The sequence below is a fragment of the Eretmochelys imbricata genome, chromosome 9 (assembly GCF_965152235.1).
Source record: "Eretmochelys imbricata isolate rEreImb1 chromosome 9, rEreImb1.hap1, whole genome shotgun sequence".
Taxonomy (NCBI): domain Eukaryota; kingdom Metazoa; phylum Chordata; order Testudines; family Cheloniidae; genus Eretmochelys; species Eretmochelys imbricata.
In genome coordinates this window covers 100,128,966-100,150,392 of record NC_135580.1, presented here as the reverse complement: position 1 = coordinate 100,150,392, position 21,427 = coordinate 100,128,966, and the positions used below count along the sequence as shown (strand labels likewise).

General features: G+C 40.8%; 1 protein-coding gene across 7 annotated transcripts in view; it reads right to left on the bottom strand.

Moving 5' to 3' along the window:
* The window catches only part of KLHL13 (kelch like family member 13), a 126,806-nt gene extending 105,641 nt beyond the window's left edge, over positions 1 to 21,165 (bottom strand). For 2 of the 7 annotated variants that reach the window (XM_077826452.1, XM_077826455.1), the window contains exons 1-4: positions 21,041 to 21,119; positions 11,027 to 11,110; positions 8,716 to 8,818; positions 6,684 to 6,742 (exon numbers count right to left, since the gene is read on the bottom strand). Coding sequence is in view for 3 of the 7 variants with exons in the window: in XM_077826457.1 (XP_077682583.1) it covers positions 6,684 to 6,703 (20 nt within the window). In the remaining 4 variants the exon portion in view is untranslated. Of the gene's footprint in view, positions 1 to 6,683; positions 6,743 to 8,711; positions 8,819 to 11,026; positions 11,111 to 20,977 lie in introns of all 7 variants that reach the window. The other 5 variants (XM_077826456.1, XM_077826458.1, XM_077826457.1 and 2 more) reach the window with 4 other exon arrangements.
* Between the last annotated feature and the right edge of the window lie 262 nt (positions 21,166 to 21,427).

Below are 21,427 nucleotides of genomic sequence, written 5' to 3'. Positions count from 1 at the left end.
CCTTAGTAATTGTTGCCCTTCTCTGTACTTTTTCCATTTCCCATATATCTTTTTTGACACGGGGGGACCAGAAATGCACCAACTTTCAAGGTGGGAGCATACTATGGATTTATACAGGGCCATGATAGTTTGTCTTATTACTGGACCCTTTCCCAATGGTTCTTAACATTGTTAGCTTTATTGACTGCCACTGCCCATTATGTGGATGGTTTTAGAAAAATATCCACAACAACTCCAAGATCTCTTTCTGGTTGGTTACAACTAATTTAGATCCCATCATTTTGCATGTAGTTGGGATTATGTTTTCCAGTGTGCATTACTTCACATTTAACAAAATTGAATTTCATCTACCATTTTGTTGCCGTCACCCAGTTTTATGAGATCCCTTTGTAACTCTTTGAACATAAGGACAGCCATACTGGGTCAGACCAAAGGTACATCTAGCCCAGTATCTTGTCCTCTGACAGTGGCCAATGCCAGGTGCCCCAGCGGGAATGAATAGAACAGGTAATCACCAAGGATCCATCCCGTCGCCCATTCCCAAATTCTGGCAAACAGAGGCTAGGGACACCATCCCTTCGCATCTTGGCTAATAGCCTCCTACTGACAGACCTATTCTCCATGAATTTATCTAGTTCCTTTTTGAACCCTGGTATAGTCTTGGCCTTCACAACATCCTTGGGCAAGGAGTTCCACAGGTTGACTGTGCATTGTGTGAAGAAATACTTCCTATTGTTCATTTTAAACCTGCTGCCTATTAATTTCATTTGGTGACCCCTAGTTCTTGTACTATGAGAAGGAGTAAACACTTCCTTTCTCCACACCAGTCATGATTTTATAGACCTCTATCATATCCCCCCTTAGTCGTCTCTTTTCCAAGCTGAAAGTACCAGTCTTATTAATCTCTCCTCACATGGCAGCCTTTCCATACCCCAAATAATTTTTCTTGCCCTTTTCTGAAGCTTTTCTAATTCCAATATATATTTTTTGAGATTGGGCAACCACATCTGCATGCAGTATTCAAGATGTGGGTGTACCATGGATTTATATAGAGGCAATACGATATTTTTTGTCTTATTAGCTGTCCCTTTCTTAGTGATTTCCAACATTCTGTTCACCTTTTTGACTGCTGCTGCACATTGACTGGATGTTTTTAGATAACTATCCCCAATGACTCCAAGATCTCATTCTTGAGTGGTAACTGCTAATTTAGACCCCATCATTTTATATGTATATTTGGGATTATGTTTTCCAATGTGCATTACTTTGCATTTATCAACACTGAATTTCATCTGCCATTTTGGTGCCCAGTCACCCAGTTTTGAGAGATTCTTTTGTAGCTCTTCACAGTAAGCTTTGGATTTAGCTCCCTTAAGTAATTTTGTATATCTGCAAACTTTGCCACTTCACTGTTTACCCCTTTTTCCAGATCATTTAAGAATACATTGAACAGCACTAGTCCCAATACACATCCTTGGAGGCCTCACTATTTACCTCTCTCCATTCTGAAAACAGACCATTTATTCCTATCCTTTGTTTCCTGTCTTTTAACCAATTACTGATGCATAGGAGGACCTACCCCCTTATCCTAGGACTGCTAAAAAGCCTTTTGGGATAAAAGCCTGTCAAAGGCTTTCTGAAAGTCCAAGTACACTAATATCCACTGGATCACCTTGGCTCACGTTTGTTGACTCCCTCAAAGAATTCTGATATTGGTGAAGCATTCTTTCCCTTTACAAAAGCCTTGTTGACTCTTCCCCAACAGATCATGTTCATCTCTGTGTCTGATCATTCTGGCTTTTTTTTTTTTTTTTTACACTATAGTTTTAACTAATTTACCTAATACTGAAGTTAGACTAATGGCCATGTAACTGCCAGGATCATCTCTGCAGGTGTGCTTTTTTTTTTTTTTAACTCAGCATTACAGGGGCTATCTGCCAATTATCTACCAGAGAGGCTGTTTTAAGGAATAGGTTACATACCACAGTTAGTAGTTCTGCAATTTCATATGAGTTCCTCCAGAACTCTTGAGTAAATACCATCTGGTCCTGGGGACTTACTACTGTGTAATTTATCAATTTGTTACAAAGCCTCCTCTATTGACATCTCAATCTCGGAGAGTTCCTCAAATTTGTCACCTAAAAAGAATGGCTCAGGAATCTCCCTCACATCCTCTGCAGTGAAGGCTGATGCAAAAAAATACATTTACCTTCTCCGTAACAGCCCTGTCTTCTGAGTGCTCCTTTAGCACCTTAATCTTCCAGTGGCCGCCCTGATTCTTTGGCAGACTTTCTGCTTCTGAGGTACTTAAAATTAGCTGTTACTTTTTTGTCTCTTTTGCTAGTTGCTCTTCAATTCTTTTTGGCCTTCCTAATTATACCTGACTGGCCAGAATTTATACTCCTTTCTATTTTCCTCAAAAGGATTTGTCTTCCAATTTTTAAAAGGATGCCTTTTGACTAATAGCTTCTTCTATTCAGGTTAGTCATGGTGGCATATTTTTGGTCGGGGGAAGGGGAGTATCCATATTGTTTGAGCCTCTAATGATGTTTTTTTAAAAGTTTCCATGCAGCTTGCAGGCATTTCACTCCTGTGACTGTTTATTTTATTTTCTGTTGAACTAGCTTCCTCATTGTCTAGTTCCCTTTTTTAATTTAAATGCTACTTTGGGGGGTTTCTTCAGCATTTCCCCCCCTAAATTAAGAAGTGCCTCTCACCTTGTGGGTTCCAGGACTAGCTTTTCTAAGAAGCGGTCATTAATGGTGCCTAGAAAATTTATGTCTGCATCCCAGCCTGACGTGACATGTACCCAGTCAAAATGGAGACAGTTGTAATCCCCTGTTACTGGGTTTTCTGGTTTTGTATCTTCTCTATGCTCCAAGCATTTCACAATCACTACCACCATCCTGGTCAGGTGGTCAGTAGTACAGTCCTACTCCTATACTCTTATTATTGGAATTGCTGTCCATAGCTCTCTATGGTACTGCTTTATCCAGTTAAGATTTTTACTGTATTTGACTCTACACTGTCACATATAGTGGCACTTCCCGATCAGTGTAACCTACTCTGTCACTACTACACATTTTGTACCCTGGTATTATCATATTCACCGATTATCATCATTCCACCAAGTTTCTGTGGTGCCTATTATATCAATATTCTCATTTAACACCAGGCACTCAAGTTCACCCACCTTAGTATGTAAACTTTTTGTATTTGTATGCAAGTACTTATAAAATTTGTCAATATTTAGTTGTCTGTCTTTATCTGATGTAATCTCCCGAGAGCATGTGTGTATTTATAAAATTAAGTATGATCCTTATGACTTATTAATGAATTCTTTGGTCAGCAATATTACACATTTTTGATTCGTAAAGTAGAGCAAGTTTATGTGGCAAGATGTATGAAAATCTTAAACTCAATATTTTCCCACAGATTTTTTTTTGTTGGCCCTGCTGCTAATAAATTTGAAACAATGTTTTTAAAACATTTAACAGGAAATATGCTACAGAATATGAGGTACTTACATACACATACATCTTAAATGCTCTACAGAGAGTCTTTGCTTTTCACCCACCATAGGCTTAGATCAGTCAAAGAGCTATAGCAAGAGAATCCACAGGTCACTTGCTGGAGGATTCTCTGCACCCTGAAGTCTTTAAGCCATGATTTGAGGACTTCAATAGCTCAGACATCAGTGAGAGGTTTATCACAGGAGTGGGTGGGTGAGATTCTGTGGCCTGCATTGTGCAGGAGGGCGAACTAGATGATCATGATGGTCCCTTCTGACCTTAATATCTATGAATCTAAGTCAACAGCTATATGCTTATGAATGTAGTTTCATCTGATGAAGTAATTATAAAGGTATATTAGGCAAAGACCACACTAAAATGGATCCCACTGACAAAGACATGATTAACTGAATAGTCCCTTTTAGAAAAAATACACTGCAGCAAAACCACAGAAATGGTAAAAGGCTAAAAGAAAAGAAAAAAAAAAATCATCTCTGCTAATTCAAGGTAACAGAGTTGGGTTATCTTATTCCCCAGAGTGCCAGACAAACCAATATTGATGAGCCAGGTGCTGTAATTTTCTTTAAGAGAATACATCTTTAGGTAAAAGCAACAAGGAGTCCAGTGGCACTTTAAAGACTAGGATTTATTTGGGCATAAGCTTTCATGGGTAAAAAACCCACTTTTTCTTCTTTAGGTAGTTACTAATATTAGGAACAGCCAAAGACCCGATTATTCCAGTCATCAAATTGAATAGCTTATATTATGCATAGCATAATTAGAGAGATATTGGAGAGACAAGGAGTATGAGATAATATCTTTTATTGGACCAACTTCTGTTGTGAGAAACACAAGCTTATGAGTTTTACTGTCCAACTTGTCAAACTCCCTTATCTACTGATTACTGTTAGCCACAGCTGAAGTAAAGCTTCAAATAGTATTGCACAAATGAGTCTCCTAATTAGACATGGGCAGATATTAAGGAGGAGAATGAGGAACCCTAATTCAGATGTCAAGCTCAATGAGTGAACCAGAGCCATAAGAACAGAATGCAATTTAATGCATTTTTAATGTCAAATGTCTTCTTTGAACCTAAAGTTGTGCAATGCCATCCATCTAGTTCACTCTTGATCTAGCATTAAAAAAGGCTGTGAATTTAAGAACTGAATAAGACTGCTGAATGGAACATTTATCACCACGAGATTTTTATTTTTAAACTATATATTTTTTTAAAAAATTGATTCCAAACTGTAGCAAGTACACGTTGCAGAGTGAACATATTCATTTATAAACCCATTTTTATTTCTTCAGACATTCAGTAAGTCTTTGAAGCTTATGCCTGCTAAATATTTTGAGGTCTCCAGCTCTCTCCAATTTAGATATTACCAAAAACTTTATTTTCTCAAAATAAAATAATGGTAATACTAACACTCAGATAACATTCACTTTCACAGATCAAGCACTTTGTAAAACCACATAAGCAGCACCACTATTTTACAAAGATAGTGCAACGGAGATTAAACTCAAGGTTACCTGGTAAGTCAGTAGCAGAATTGGGAAAAACAGCTCCAATATGCTGGCTCCCACCTCCCAGGTCTAATCAGCCCAACCCACAGTTGCCCCACATTTATTTTACCCTCATGCATCTTGACCCATAACACTTTGGCACAAAATACACTGCTTAAGTCTATTTTTAATCTTAAGTCTGGATTCTAGAAAAGGCAGAACCAGTATGGGAATTCAAAAATCACATGAAATTGGATCCAAACGAATTAAAAACTGGGTCAGTAATCGCTATACAAGTTTAGAATAATTATAACAAGAGAATTTTTGATAAAAGTAAAATTCTGAGTGTGAAGTCCAGGCTCCTGTGACTGCACTTAGTCCGTGAAAAAGGAAGGAACTGAGGTGACAGTGGTTAACAAGGCCTCATTACTTCAGCTCTAGATGCTTAGTGCCATGAAAGGGCACTCAAGCAGTCTCAACAGGCACTGCTTTTCTAGAACGTTCCCAGAACTCAACAGCGTTTTCCCATACCACAGTGGGGGTTGGGGGGAGAGAGAAAGAAAGATTAACTCACATCCCAAGTGGGAATATTCAGAAGCCACCTTAAGGAACACACTAGGTTTATACTATTTGAAAGTAAAATTAAGCAAATTTATAGTACTTCTACTACAAAGCCCGAGCATAACGTGACAATACAGGTTTAAGTTGTTACGCTAGGCTACAGTAATATTACTACTAAGGGTCTCGAGCAGAAATTGTTGGTTCGAAGGAAAGAGCTGCTTGATGACTCAGTATTCCACTGTGGCATTAGGAAGTAACATCCTGAGAGAGTTACTGTGTCAAATAAGGCACCAGACCAAGGCTTTGAACACATGAGGTAATTAAAGATTAATCAAATTTTCACAAGAATAAATGTTTCAGAAAAGTGAGCAAAGCACTGGAGCTACATTTATGGCTAGTTCCTTTTGCCTAAGAGGTGAAAAGACTGGCAGTTTTGCTTCACTTCCTGTGCTGAACTGTGGTGTAGTGTCTGTGTCCTGTCATACTGCTGCTGCATTTCAGGGGGTGGGTGAAAAGCTGGTTTTCAGAATGAATGGTATTATAGAACTTTACTCTACCAGCTTTGCATTGTACAAGTCAGTCCTCAACAAGAATTAGGGAGATTTAATTCGTAAATTCACATGGACCTATTAGCAAAAGTGAAGAAAGCTCATCCTTTGGTGGCTAATTCAACCCTTCTACCATGGAGCACTGCCACTGAAGATTATTTGAAGGGATTCTTAAAAGTATCCTGTTAATCCTGCCAAAGATCATCCACAGAACAAGCTTCACAGGTTATATATTATTCATATCTATAAAGCAAATTATGTTGCATGGTTAACACTAAAGTTCATCAGTCACCATAGAAAGGTTGCTGCCATCAATGGCTGTGTATGAAACAGTAGAGAGAATCTATTTTTCTGTTCTACAATTTTAAGACACCATCCAAACTTCACCTTAAATTGTTTTTCAAGGGATGCACCCCAAATTCATGTTTTTTCTGAGCTTAATGAGGACTTGAAGCATACTTAATGTAACATGGAATAAGGAAAATAAATTCACATTCAATTTCATTTCTGTTCCTACACAGTAAAGTTTTGTTTTTAAACACACAGAATTACTCACAAAGTGTCTCTCCACATCATCCCTCAAAAGCAAAATTATCTCCTGTGCTGTTCATGCACCTGCAGTTGAACACACAAAAAAAAGTGGAGCAGAAAGTAAGACTGACATCAAGAAATAGAGTGTAGATTCCCAGATCCCAAAGATTTTAGCAAAGCAGGGCAAGATCTGTCCAAATCATTCACACTCAACTGATTCTCTCCTTCCTTGTTCCACCAACTGTTCCCACTGACACTAAGGGATAAAGGAATGAAAGAGAAACCAAAAAATGCTTTTCTGTAGGCAAATATTACATTACTATTGCTGGGGTGCTGGAACAATTTGTATAGGAGGCGGTGCTGAGAGCCACTGAACCAAACTGTAAACCCTGTACATGACAGAAACCACTTCAAGCCAGAGAGTGCTGCCGCAGCCCTAGCACCTCTACTTCCAACACCTAGGACTACTGCTCCTGCTGTGGGAATGAGAATGAATTATGAAAACTAATCAAGTGAACAGAAAAACTACAGGCCCTAGATTTCTCAAATTAATCTCATGGTTTAACCTAGCTGTGCCTGACCCTGCCTATCTATCCCATGAATAGTTTACTAAAATGGAAGCTGTGACTCTATTTTAGGAGTGAAGGAGAGAACCAGCGTAAATTACCAGTGTGTGTTAAAATACGCACATTAAAAGGTGGCCTCAATTTTTATGAGCCATATTTTTTAAATGTACCACAATCATTTACCACATATTTACAGTGCCATCCCCCAATTCTTCATTCTCAAAGGTTTAATCTTAAAATACCTTTACAATAATTAGAGATTGATTCTACTGTTCAATCATAACTCAATTTAAAATTTACAGATTTTGCTAAAGGGCACACTGCTGCAATTTTACTTAGTAAAGCACACTATTTTCATTTGCAACTAACACAGAACTAACTCATGCTGCAAAGTATGTAATACTGTTGAACTACTCTTATTTTTAGTTCTGAACTTCCTATTTTGTGTTATGAAGAAAGAAATTGCAACAAATATTAGCTACTGTATGGATTTTATATTGGTTACTTTTATGAAAGATGGTACACTGAGCTTTATAGTCCTAAAACACTTTTTGAACAGGTTGTTCTCTTGTTTGCATTTATAGGTGTTAAATGAGTTGTATTATTCCTGTGCAGGAAGTGGAAAATAATTTCACATAAAAAGTTTATAAAATGGCATAATGTTTTAAATACACCACAAAGCTCATAAGTCAGTCCTACAAAAAAAAAAAAAAAAAAAAAAAAAGAAGATAAATTTAGGAATTTCTGCAAATCCCTCAGGCAACAAATAAAGCTCTCTATATCAATACCACCATGCAAATAAGGGCCTATACCAGGGTGACCAACCTGAGCCTGAGAAGGAGCCAGAATTTACTAGTGTACATTATCAAAGAACCACAGTAATAGGTCAGCAGCACCCCCCCATCAGCTCCCCACCCTGCTCCCAGCACCTCCCACCCACCAGCAGCCCTGCCAATCAGCGCCTCCCTGTCCCTCCCGATCAGCTGTTCCATGGTGTGCAGGAGGCTCTGTGGGGATGGTGGAGGAGCAAGGGCACTGCAGGCTCAGGGAAGGGGGCGGAAAGGGGTGGAGTGGGTGCAGGGCCAGGGGTTGAGCAGTGAGCACCCCCCCAGCACATTGGAAAGTTGGCGCCTGGAGCTCCAGCCCCAGAGTCAGTGCCGAAGTTAACATGCGGCTCCTTGTATAGGAAGAGCCGAATTTGGCTCCAGGAGCCACAGGTTGGCCACCCCTGGCATATAGCAATTTAAAAAACACACCCAGAAAAACTTTAAGGGGCACCCTTCTGTTCAGGAGAAGAAGTCACGATAAATGCTAACCCAGAATCTTAGCTAAATGGAAACGGTCAAATCATACACATTTATTAAAAGTCATGCAGATGAATAAAGTGAAAGCATTACTTACTAATTCACTGTGTTCTAAGCAACACCTAGAACCTGGCATTACCAAAAATGGCACCATATAAAAGAAACCCTTTAAGTACCTCTTACTTGCCTGCTGTCGCTTCTGTTGCCGCTGCTAGTCGAACAAAATTGTGCTCTGCTTCTGCTGCTGCACCTCAGGACATACTATCAGTTTAACTGAACTTCAGGGTTTCCTAGGTCAAAGAGGAGATGTCCACTAAATAAATAAATAAATTTTAAAAAAAACCAAACACGCAAAATGTTGCTTGCCACAGATCACATTCTATCGATCTTGACCACTAAAACAAAACCATTAATTCACTTTCCAAAAGCAAGACACTCAACAGAATGCCGCTCTCTCAATTAAAACCCTAAAACAAACCTGGATGTGAAGTCCTGTCTGCATAATGGACAAGAAAGGTTAATCTAATTTGAATGGAGTTTTTTGCTTGACAGCTTTATTCATCCTAATGCATTCCCCTAGTTGTTCCAGTAGCATTTATGGGCCTACACAGAGCTGTTTCCAAATATATCTGGCAGGGCAAAAACCCTCGACTGAGTTTTGTAATCCGTGGCTGAACGAGATAGTGAACCCTCCTAAACCTGAACATCTAAGGCTTCCCAAAAGTAGCTGCCTGACAAGGCATTATGGAGAGAAACAGAGGTTGGCTTAGCTTTGGATCAAGGTACAAATGGAGATTCCTATGACTGGAATGCTAAAAATCTGCAGATATCTGCAGACCATGTTTGCGGCTCTACTAAAAATCAATGGTTACAACCTATTTGGGAAGGACTGAATGGGCAAAACAGGTAAGGGAGTGGCCCTCTGGCATTACCTGTTTCCAAGTAACTGAAAACTCGGAAGAAAATCATCTTGAATGCTTATGGATCAATAGCTTAACAGATAAAATAAAAGATGCTATTGATTGTCTGTAGCAGACACCAAATAAATCACACTAGGAAACAGTATGACTGGTTCCTTACACATCTATGACATTTAGGCAGAAAAAGCTGCGGGATTACATGTGACTTAAAATTGAGTGACATATGCTGGAGGTCTCATGCTACTAATACTAAAACAGCCATAGAATTTCTAAATTATAGACGACAATTTTGTAACTCAAGAAGTACTGCAGCCAACATAGGGGAATTCTATATTGGACCTTGTTTCCACAGATAGAAAGGAACTCATTACAAAACTAAAAATTAATGGTCGCTTATACACAAGTGATCATGACTTGATCATATTTATAATGTGCAAACAGAATACAGTCCAGACAGTTGATATATACATATATGAAAAAGAGCCAATTTCACAAAGCTGAAAACAATTATGAGCCAAATCAGCTGGGAGGAAGAATTTAATCAGAAAAATGCAAATGAATAATCAATGCTGAATATGCAGGTTAGATTTTGTGAAAAATCCACATCCCTTTTAGAAGTAGCTATACCGACCAAACCCTCAGTGCAGACAACTCTAGGTCAACAGAAGACTTCTTCCATCAAACTAGCTACCACCTCTTAGGGAGATAGATTACCTACACCAACAGGAGAACCCCACCCATTGACATAGGTAGTGTCTACACTGAGCATTACAGCTGCACTGCTGTACCATCTTAAGTGTTGATATACCCCAAGTCTCAGGACAAGGAACAGCTGAGTATTATGCCCTAAAAATGTGGTTTTGTTCACTGCTACACAAGAAAAAAGGACAGGACTTGAAATTAATGACTGTTCTCTGAAAGGTTATTTGGTTAACAGTAGTCCAACAGTTATTGTAACGGTCAAGAAAGGGAACCCAGTAATCAAAAACAAGTCTCACTATATATGCAAGCTTAAATAATGGCAATGGCCAGAGCCTATCAATGCAAGTCCACCTGAAGAAAAATTGATCATGTGGGATATGCTCACTTGAGTGGAGGATTACAAAGAGCAGTAAGGTGTATGTACTCCAGATTCCAGAGTTTGGCTGCTCATTTAAACTGCATGAATACTTTCCTCAAGGCAGCACAACTGAACAAGTCCCTAGCTTTGATAAATCTAGGCTCAAGGACCACAGATCCAGTTTTCTAAAGCACAGAGAAACCACAATCAGCCATTTCATTGCTATCTTCTATTTATAGTGTACCAATTTATATTTTGCCATGAATCTAGAGTTACATTCCCCATATATTTGTAAACAGGTGAAAATTAGATTTATCTCAATACTATTCAAAAATATTTCAGTGTAAGAACTGGACCCATGAGACACCACAAGATAACCTAGATGCTTGTTGCCTAAACACAGAAATAGCGCAGCCCAAGTTTTTCTGACATGAAAGTTACTGAAGATTACTACACATTTTTTGGATCAATACCCTATCAAAATCCACCAGTCAGAGCTTTTTCAGTGCTGCACTTACCATAACAATGAAAATTAAAACTCATTGAAGAGAAGACTGAAGATGTCCCTGGAACATTCATCAACATTCTGTTGCAATCCTACACTACAAAAGCATAAAGAAGAGGTAAAAGTTGGTTTGTCCAACATCTCAAGTATATTAGCCAGCACTGAAATGGATAACTGAAGTGGTTAAGTAACACTAGGTTGTGCTTCTGGAAATAGTAGTAGAGTTACCTTTCTTGAATAAAGGAACAAGGCTGCTTAAGTAAACATTTCACCTGGCCTACTCCTTACAAGAGTAAACTTCTTAAAATAGTTGGCTAGAGATTAAGTTACTTTATGAAGTATTATTCCACATTCCTTGAAGTGGAAACTGAAGGCTCTTTGTTAAATGGATTAAAGGTTGCCTACTTTTACTGTACCTTATGAAAGCAAATCTAAATTTTACTAAACTACTTCATTTCTAAGAGATGCTTTTCAGGGAATCACACTAAATCTGCGTGCGCGCGCGCCTGTATATACATACACGAGAGAGACTGAGACATCTTTAACACCCCCACCACATATGTATGTGGGCACAAGTTACAGAAACAGTACGAGAACTATTTTTCCGCCCTGTTACTCCAACAGCGGACCACCACCACTACTAACCAGAGAGACATTTGGTCCGTGAATTAGCATTTTTCACACGGATACTATTACTAATATAGCTTCTAAAGTAACGATCTTTCATGACAATTTCCACGCACTGACCATGATTAGCAATTGGGGTGCTTCCACTTTTGGCTAGCCAATTTAAGACACTTTAAAGGATCTGATTTTCAGAAAGCAGGTTCTCAGCACTTTCTGAAAAAAATCAGGCCCCTTTAACCGCATCAAGTTTCAACTCATCTCAAGTATTTAAGAATCCATGAGAAACCAATCTATAAGCAACGTTTCCCAATTAACAGTACAACTTCAGAGTAGTAAGCAGATTTTGCAACAAACTAAAGATGAAAAGGTGCAATTTTCAAAAGTAGTTAAGTGATTTAGGAGTACTAAGTCCCATTACTTTCAGTGGGATTTGTGCTCCTAAATCACTAAGACATTTTTGAAGGTTGCACACAAACTCAATTCTCTCAATTGCTGTAGGTGGGGCAAGCCTTTTAGGAATAGCATTTAACCCCTGAAGGAGAAGTTATTTAAACACCATGTATCAGTTTTGTAACACGGCAGAAAGCGTTTTTCAAATCATTCCAACATCTGTGTACTAATGCAAATTTCCAATACCTATCTTTTTCCAACTGAATATTTCCTGGAATACAAAAAAAAAAAAAAAAAAGTATTCTAGCTTCTATCCCCATGAATGCTGGCACTTAGTGTCAACAACCCGAAATTCCATTCTTATTTTTTCCCCAGATTCAGTCCAACACTAGGTGCACATGCAGTATCCCATACATCATAAAAAGAAAAATCATTCCTCGAGATATCTGCTTCCAGTGCCGGTGAAACTACAATGGAAGTGTTAATTTAAATATAAATTAAGGGATTGGAGGTTTATGACTATAGTAGAAGAATCCTACTTCCACATCTGTATATATAGGAAAAGTATGTACAAGGAACGCAGTGTGCATACCTATTGTAGAAAAAAATTTCTATTTCACGGTGAGATATTTTCTTACATACTTTACACATACGATAAGGCCCAAAAGTTGAGAATATCGTTGCACCAACAGCAACATAAACAGAATAGTCAAAGCCCGTTTATGAAAGTTTGCAACTTAGTTCCATAAGTCTGTCAAGAGTACAGTATGCCTTCAAAAGTGCTAGTTCTACGGACTCAATAAACCAGGAAGAAATTGTCACGTATAAAATGTCAATAAATTCCAGAAAAAGATAAGAACACCATGCTCATGCTACCTGAATTAAACACCTGTATAAGCATATTTTTCATTTCCTCACCTAAAAATGCCCACTAGCTCCTTCATGTAAATTTCTTATGAGAACTGTGGAGGATTACAAAAATAGCTTTAGCAGCCAACAAATTAACCCTTGTGCAATGCATTAGACATTTTGAGTATTCCTAACATACACTAACTTAACAAGCATGTTGGGAATTATTAACTTTCAACATCATCCCTCAGTGCTATGTAAAAAGATAACAGTACACCTGTATTAATGTAACTGGCCAACAAATTGAGTAGTTAAGAATGCAGCATCAACTATTTCATTGTGCCTTCATTACTCTCTTTCTAAAATAAATGTATGTGGCCATAACTTCACACCCGTCTCGCTGCACTTATGCCAGCAACCAGGACTACCTCTGTGATACAGAGCTCCGCTTCATCAGTCCCAGAAGTCCAGGTTAATTTTGACACAGAACAAAACTCAGGGAAGAAAGGAAAAAAAATACCACCACAGACTCGTAAGCTATTATTCACTGTAGATGTTATTTAAAGACTTCCAGGGTACAGCGTTTCCATCAGAGTTAACTACGGACTCCTGCAGTTATTTAAGCCTGATCTCCACTCTGAGTGGAAAAGTGGAACCTCCTTCTTAGCCCTGAGGGAAAGTCAGTTTACTCGCTGCAAGGGTGGGACAAGACTGTCCCACTCATTCCAGGCATTTCTAATGCACACCTTTCCATGGTAGCTAGGCTGCAGATACAAAGTCTTCGTGAACTGAAACGGATACAAAGTTAAAATCACTGAATTCACACATAGTGAGCTCTGATTTTCTCTAGTTCTTGCTTCAGTTGCTGCTACTTAAAACATTCTTCTCCTCTCCCATTTTTCTGAATGGGTGCAAGACATGGTCAAGGATAGGGGCCCAGGCAAAAACAGATGCATCCTGGAGGTGAATGCTGTGAGGCACCTATCAAGGAAGGGGAAGAGCATATTTGGATACAGACTGGCTAACCTAGTAAGGAGGGCTTTAAACTAGGTTTGAAGGGGGCAGGTGACCAAAGTCCGCAAGTAAGTCAAAGGCATGGAGACCTGGGAAAAGGGTTGGAATTGGGGGGAGCACTGGCTGTTATAGCAGGGATAAAGGAAAGACAAGACAGAACTGGGAGGCGGGGAAATCAAATCAGTATCTTAGATGTCTGTATATTGATGCAAGAAGTATGGGGAATAAGCAGGAAGAACTCAAAATGCTAGTAAATAAACACAATTATGACATAATTGGTATCAGAGACATGGTAGGATAATACACATGACTGGAATATTTGGTACAGAAGGGTACAGCTTGCTCAGGAAGGACAGGCACGGAAAAAAGCGAGGAGTTGGTTGCCTTATATATTAAAAAGTGTATACACTTGGACTGAGGTTTAGATGGAAATAGGAGACAGACTTGTTGAAAGTCTCTAGGTAAGCATAAAAGGGGTAAAAAACAAGGGTGATCTCATGGTAGGGTCTACTACAGATAGAGTGACCAGATGTCCCAATTTTATAGGGACAGTCCCAATTGTGGGGGCTTTTTCCTATATAGGCACTTATTACCCCCCACCCCCATCCCGATTTTTCACACTTGACCTCTGGTCACCCTAACTGCAGGCCACCTAAGCAGGAAGAAGAGATGGATGAGTTTTTTTTTTAAAAAAAACTAACAAAATCATCCAAAGCACAGGACTTGGTGGTGACGAGGGACTTCAGCTACTCAGACATCTGTTGGGAAAACAACACAGCAGAGCACAGATTATCCAGTAAGTTCTTGGAATGTATTGGAGACAATATTTTATTTCAGAAGGTGGAGAAAGCTACTAGGGGAGAGGCTTTTCTAGATTTGATTTTGACAAACAACGAGGAACTGGTTGAGAAGCCTGAGCCCCACCAAGCAGGGCTGAAGCTGAAGACCAAGAGCTTCAGCCCAGGGCAGCGGAGCTCAGGTTACAAGCCCCCTGCCTGGGGCTGAAGGCCTTGGGCTCTGCCTCCGCCCCAGGGTGGTGGGGCTTGGGCTTTGGCCCCTCCACTGAGGGCAATGGGGCTCAGGCAGGCTCAAGCTGTGGTCCCCACTCTTGGGGTTGTGTAGTAATTTTTGTCGTCAGAAAGGGGTCGCGGTGCAATGAAGTTTGAGAACCCCTGCTTGAAGTCATAGCAGCTTGGCTTGCTGGTCTGTGAAAGTTACATATTACTCTTTCCCCTCCACCTCCCACCATTCAGAAAATCCCATCCACTTTTCCCCAATTCTTGTAAAGCCAATTTGCAGCTGGTCAAATGGAGAAGCATTCACCAAACTTTAACTTTTCATTTTTCTGTCAGATCATCAAGTCCTAACCTTGGGATGCAATCTTTAAATTGTGTACACTGGTAAAATTGGTTTTAGTGTCAGTTCATTTTTCACACCAAGAATACGGAAAGAACAAAATACTCTGTTAATTTTGACTCTTCACCCCTTTTCCCAAAAAAAGACTAGGTATCTTTAAAGTTCCAACTTTCCCCATGAAGCCCAAAACTGAACAATTTCAGCTCATGCAATTCCAATCCAGTCTCCCCTACAAGTCTCAACTTTTCATCAAAGATTTTCACAACCAGAGCATACACCAATAATTGCTGCATAATTCACAAAGAAGAACTTAAAACAAAAGCCACAAGAAATCATATGACTGTACTGTGTCATTAGTATCTACAACAACGCACTGCTGTTTCCGAGAAAGGAAATAAAATGTGCTGTTTCCTACAGCTGAGTTTAAACTAAACTACAGCTGAGCTTATAGCAAAAAAGCTTAAGCTCTAAGAACATAACTCAATTGCTATACTCCCTCCAGAGACCTCATGCACATGATCTGCTTTTTTAAAAGGCGTAAGCTTCTCTAAATGGGCAGGGAAGCTGCAGATGTGCTTAGATCACAACCTATCATGCTGATTAATATTATCTCATGGTTTCCTTGTACTTCCCCAATCTGTATTCATCTATTGTCTCGGGTCTTCTACTTCGATTGTAAGTTCTTTGGGGTAGAACTGCCTCTGTTCTGTTCATAGAATGCCTAACGCAGTGGGGCCTTGGTCCATGACTAGGGCTCCTAGGAACTAAGATAATACAAATAAATAACCATAGGGTAGGATATTTCAACACCTTGAAATGGGCATGGAAAGCCTTATCTGAGATGCCATTCCACCTTGTTTTCAGCAGATATAGGAAAATCAATTTGGACCATAGCACAGATCTAAATTTTGGTCCATCTTGCAAACTTTTCCCACTGAAATTCAAATGTGACCTTCCCACCACCCCAAACACACTCCCACTTAGTAACAGGGCAGTTACTTCCTCTCTATGGTTCCCCAATAAGCCCATCTATGTAAAGCTCTTTGAAAGTCAGTAGAGCCCTTTTGTCACTGCCAATATCAAGTCTCACACACTGGAGTAAATAGCCTCAGGATACATGAAATCTGAATTCAGCTACAAGTCCAACTTCAGGAAGGTATTTTAAGCTATGTCTTCACTGCAAGAAATAGGTGTGGTTTTACATCAATGTACCTCGATGCAATGTCCTAGATGAGACAAGGCACAGGTTGTTTTTAAACCTATCTGTAGCTAGTCATGGTCAAATCTACATACCCCAGTTGACATGCACCTTGAATAACTATATATACGTAAAAGCTGTTGTGCCTTCTCTCCACTAAGATGTTCTATCAAAATAGCTATCTTGATGTGTAAACTAATTGACAGCTCTAATCGCAGTTAACTCACACGATTAACAAAAAAATTAATTGTGATTAATCACACTGTTAAACAATAGATTACCAACTGAAGTTTATTAAATATTTTTGTATGTTTTTCTACATTTTCAAATATATTGATTTCTATTACAACATATAATACAAAGTGTACAGTGCTCACTTTATATTTTTATTATAAATATTTGCATTGTAAAAATAACAAAGATTGTATTTTTCAATTCACCTCATACCAAGTACTGTAGTGCAATCTCTATCATGACAGTGTAACTTACAAACGTAAATTTTTTTTTTGCTACATGACTGCACGCAAAAAAAAATGCAAAACTTTAAAGCCTACAAGTCCACTCAGTCCTACTTCTTGTTCAGCCAATCACTAAGACAAACAAGTTTGTTTACATTTACGGGAGATACTGCTGACTACTTCTTATTTACAATGACAGGTTTAAAAGTGGTTACGCATCCGATGAAGTGAGCCGTAGCTCACGAAAGCTTATGCTCAAATAAATTGGTTAGTCTCTAAGGTGCCACAAGTACTCCTTTTCTTTTTGCTTATTTACAATGTCACCTGAAAGTGAGAACAGGCGTTTGCATGGCACTTTTGTAGCCGGCGTTGCAAGGTATTTACATGCCAGATACGCTAAACATTCATAGGCCCCTTCATGCTTCAGCCACCATTCCAGAGGAAATGCTTCCATGCTGATGATGCTCTCGTTAAAAATTAATGCATTAATTAAATTTGTGACTGAACTCCTTGGGAAGAATTGTATGTCTCCAGTTCTGTTTTACCCACATTCTGCCATATATTTCATGTTATAGCAGTCTCGAATGATGATCCAGCACATGTTCGTTTTAAGAACACTTTCACAGCAGACTTGACAAAACGCAAAGAAGGTACAAATGTGAGATTTTAAGGATAGATACAGCACTCGACCCAAGGTTTAAGAATCTGAAGTGCCTTCCAAAATCTGAGAGGGATGGGGTGTGGAGCATGCTTTCAGATATCTTAAAAGAGCAACACTCCAATGTATTACTACAGAACCTGAACAACCAAAAAAGAAAACCTTCTGCTGGTGGCATCTGACTCAGGTGACACTGTAAACAAGACATGGGCAGCATTATCTCCTGCTAATTGTAAACAAACTTGTTGTCTGAGGGACTGGCTGAACAAGAAGTAGGACTGAGTGGACTTGTAGGTTCTAAAGTTCTACATTGTGTTATTTTTGAATGCAGTTATTTTTTGTACATAATTCTACATTTGTAAGTTCAACTTTCATTATAAAGAGATTGTACTACAGTACCTGTATGAGGTGAATTGAAATACTATTTCTTTTGTTTTGTACAGTGCAAATATTTGTAATAAAAAATGAAGTGAGCACTGTACAATTTGTATTGTGTTGTAATTGAAATCAATATATTTGAAGACGTAGAAAACGTCCAAAAATATTTAACAAAATGGTATTCTAATATTTAACAATGTGAATAGTAGGACAATTAATTTATTTAATTGTTTGACAGAGCTAGTGTAAACACCTTTTCTCAGTGAAGATATAGCCCATGAAGAGACAGAAGAAGCATACTTAGCAGAGACACTCAAATCTTCTGAGATTTATCCATACTCCATCTTTCAGATGTAGTAATCCTTTGTCACAAATACTAGAATAAAAACATTCAATGATAAAAACATCTGCAACCAGTCTTCCGCCAGTACAGCACAGTGAGATCATTTTTAAAAATTCTCAAGATGAGATGCCATCGTGAGGTAGAAGAGGGCTCATTGACCACATCTGTTCAATCCTTGGTACCTCTGCTGAGACTCATGAGGATGTCAGACATGGTGATGAGAGATTAAGTGGACACCTATTCAGTGGATCCTAGACTGAGGGAGCCCAACTGAGTCAATTCCCCTAAGCTATTGAAGTGCCGTGAAAAAATTATGTAATATTACTACTGACACACATTGATACTTAAAACTTAATGACATCACCTCTTTTACATAGCTAGTTCTTAAAACAAAAACTTCTAGTTTCTCAGTTTGTTTATAGAACACGTGAACAATATGGCTGTCCCACACAGAGATTCAAATCTATACAACCTTTGATGTAACATAACAGGGACTTTTAGCTCAGCTAACAGAGGCTCATGCTTTTAAATCTAGAGGTCCTGGGTTTGACCTCCACTGCCTAATACCTCCTAGGGGTTTTGTGTTACATTAGGGCTAGTCTACACTAGAAGCACTACAGTGGTGGTGTAGCGCATCTGGAGAAGACTCTCCAGCAGACAGCGCTGTCCACACCAGCACTTAGGTCGGTGGCTTATTCACACCCCTGAGCAAAATATGTTATACTGACTTAGGTGACTTAGACGGCTGTACAAGCGCTCAGAAAGATACAGCAGAGAATCTTAGATTTTGCAAATGGGATACCACCAACTTAAATCACTTTTGTACCTTTTTTTTTCACCTGCTATTGTAACAAGCAACATCTCTGGTTACTACTATTTAAAGAGATTATGGGAAAATTACTTTTACTTTGTACATGCAACAGCACTCCCTGTATAACCAATATCATTGTTGCTACAATGTAGTCACTCATTCCTACAGAGGAGATCTCCAGTGGCTGCTCTTTGCACCCACTTTTTGAGGGTACAGGGTTTCAAATTCATGGATCTTTCTGCATGATTGGGGCCTTAGTCACTACTATTTTCCCCCTTTGATTACAGAACTGTAGGGGAAACTTTTTTAAATAAGGAAATGTAAAAGCAAAACTGGCTGGAACTCCAGGAAAAACCAGTGGGCTTATTATTGGAAAGTGGGTTCAATCTGACAGCGTCCCTGTAAGTGTTCTTGCTTTGAATGCACAGAAGCGTGCTAATTTGTGCTAGAGATCCACTGCAGATTGCTGAATTTTGCATATTAGAGAATAAAAACTTTTTTTTGTAAAGACAGTTATTTTGAAATGTGTGAATTAGTCTTAATTATCACCCAAACTTAATGTGTTAAAATATTCTGTAGTACATTTTAGTAATATTAAACAGGATTACAGAACTGACTTTGCTATGAAATCTCTGTTGAGAAATGGGGAAAGTTCCTCAAGGTTTCTGATGAGGATTACTAAATGTATAGACTAACAAAGTGAGAATTACTGAGACTTCTCTGTAACAGTCTGTACAATATTTAGACATAAATCACACCTCTAGATTACTTGAAGCACAATAGTTCTGATAGGTTTCAGAGTAGCAGCCGTGTTAGTCTGTATTTGCAAAAAGAAAAGGAGAACTTGTGGCACCTTAGAGACTAACCAATTTATTTGAGCATAAGCTCTTGTGAGCTACAGCTCACTGCATGCATCTGATGAAGCGAGCTGTAGCTCACGAAAGCTTATGCTCAGATAAATTGGTTAGTCTCTAAGGTGCCACAAGCCCTCCTTTTCTTTTTGCGAATACTTCCGATGCGGACTGCAGCAGCTCAGAAAGCCGGTATCAATATCTTGCTAGCACTCAGCATGCTTACTCTAAAAAAAAAATCCCTCTCCTTTACCATGCAAACAAGGTAAACTACACGCAGGTGTGCGCCTCTGAAGTTGTGCAAAGGACCTGTGCGAAGAGCTCGGAGGGTTCCGCAAGTTCGCACTGCACATTTTCATAAAGCCATCAACAGCCCTGAAGAGCGCCCAGGGAGGAAGAGAGCGGGGCCTAACTGCGGAGCGGGGAGGGAGAGCAGCCAAGGCCAGCCCTGCCGCGGGCACCTCTTGACCTCCACGCCCCCGGCAGCGGGTCCCTCCCGGGCAGGCTCCCCGCGCCCAGCACCCGGGGGCCACGGGGGGGCCTGGGCCCCTGAAGTGTCTGTTGGGGGGGGGGAGCAGCATGGCACTTCTTCCAAGTGGGGAAAGGGAGAGGGACCCAGCTCCCTGAGCAGAGGGAGAAGGGAGAGACACAGTGACCCCCCCCTCGCCCACAGTCACCCCCTCCCGGTGACGACCCCCCCATTCACCCCCTCCACCCCCCCGCGCGCTCAAACTGAACCCCGCTAGTCCCCCCTCCCCTCTGCACCCCCCCACACACACAATGACCCCCCCACTATCTCCCCGCGCGCGCAGCGACCCCCCATTTCCCCCCTCAGGCACCCCCTCTTCTCCCCACCCCCCCGCGCGCTCAAACTGAACCCCGCCAGTCCCCCCTCCCCTCTGCACTCCCCCACACACAATGACCCCCCCACTATCTCCCCGCGCGCGCAGCGACCCCCCCTTTTCCCCCTCAGGTACCCCCTCGTCTCCCCGCGCGCCCGCAGCGGCCCTGCCCCCCCCGCTCCCGCTCACCGCGGGCGGGGCACGCAGCACCCCCAAGCCCGGCGAGGGGCGCCCGCTCCCCCCGGCACCAACCCGCTGGACGCCGACGCCCCGGAGCCGCGCCGCCGGAGAGATGCAGGCGCCGGTCGGCTCGGGCTCGGTCCCGGTCGCAGGCGGCGGCGGCAGCTCAGCCCCGGAGCCCGCAGCCCCCCCCGCCCCGCCGCGGCTCCGGAGCTTTTCAAAAGTCCCGAGTCCGGACTCGGAGGCTCCCCCCGCCCGGACCCGCTCGCCCCGCCCCCCGCCGACGGCGCGCCGCCAAGATGGCGGCCGCGCGCGCTATTGCGCCTGCGCGTGGTGCTGGGCTTCAGTTACGGGCGGGGGGGGGTGAGAGATACTAGGATGGAGCGAGCCTGGGCTGGAGCTCGGGGGGAGGCGAGCCTGAGCCGGGGCCCCTGGGCTGGAGCTCGGGGGGGGCGAGCC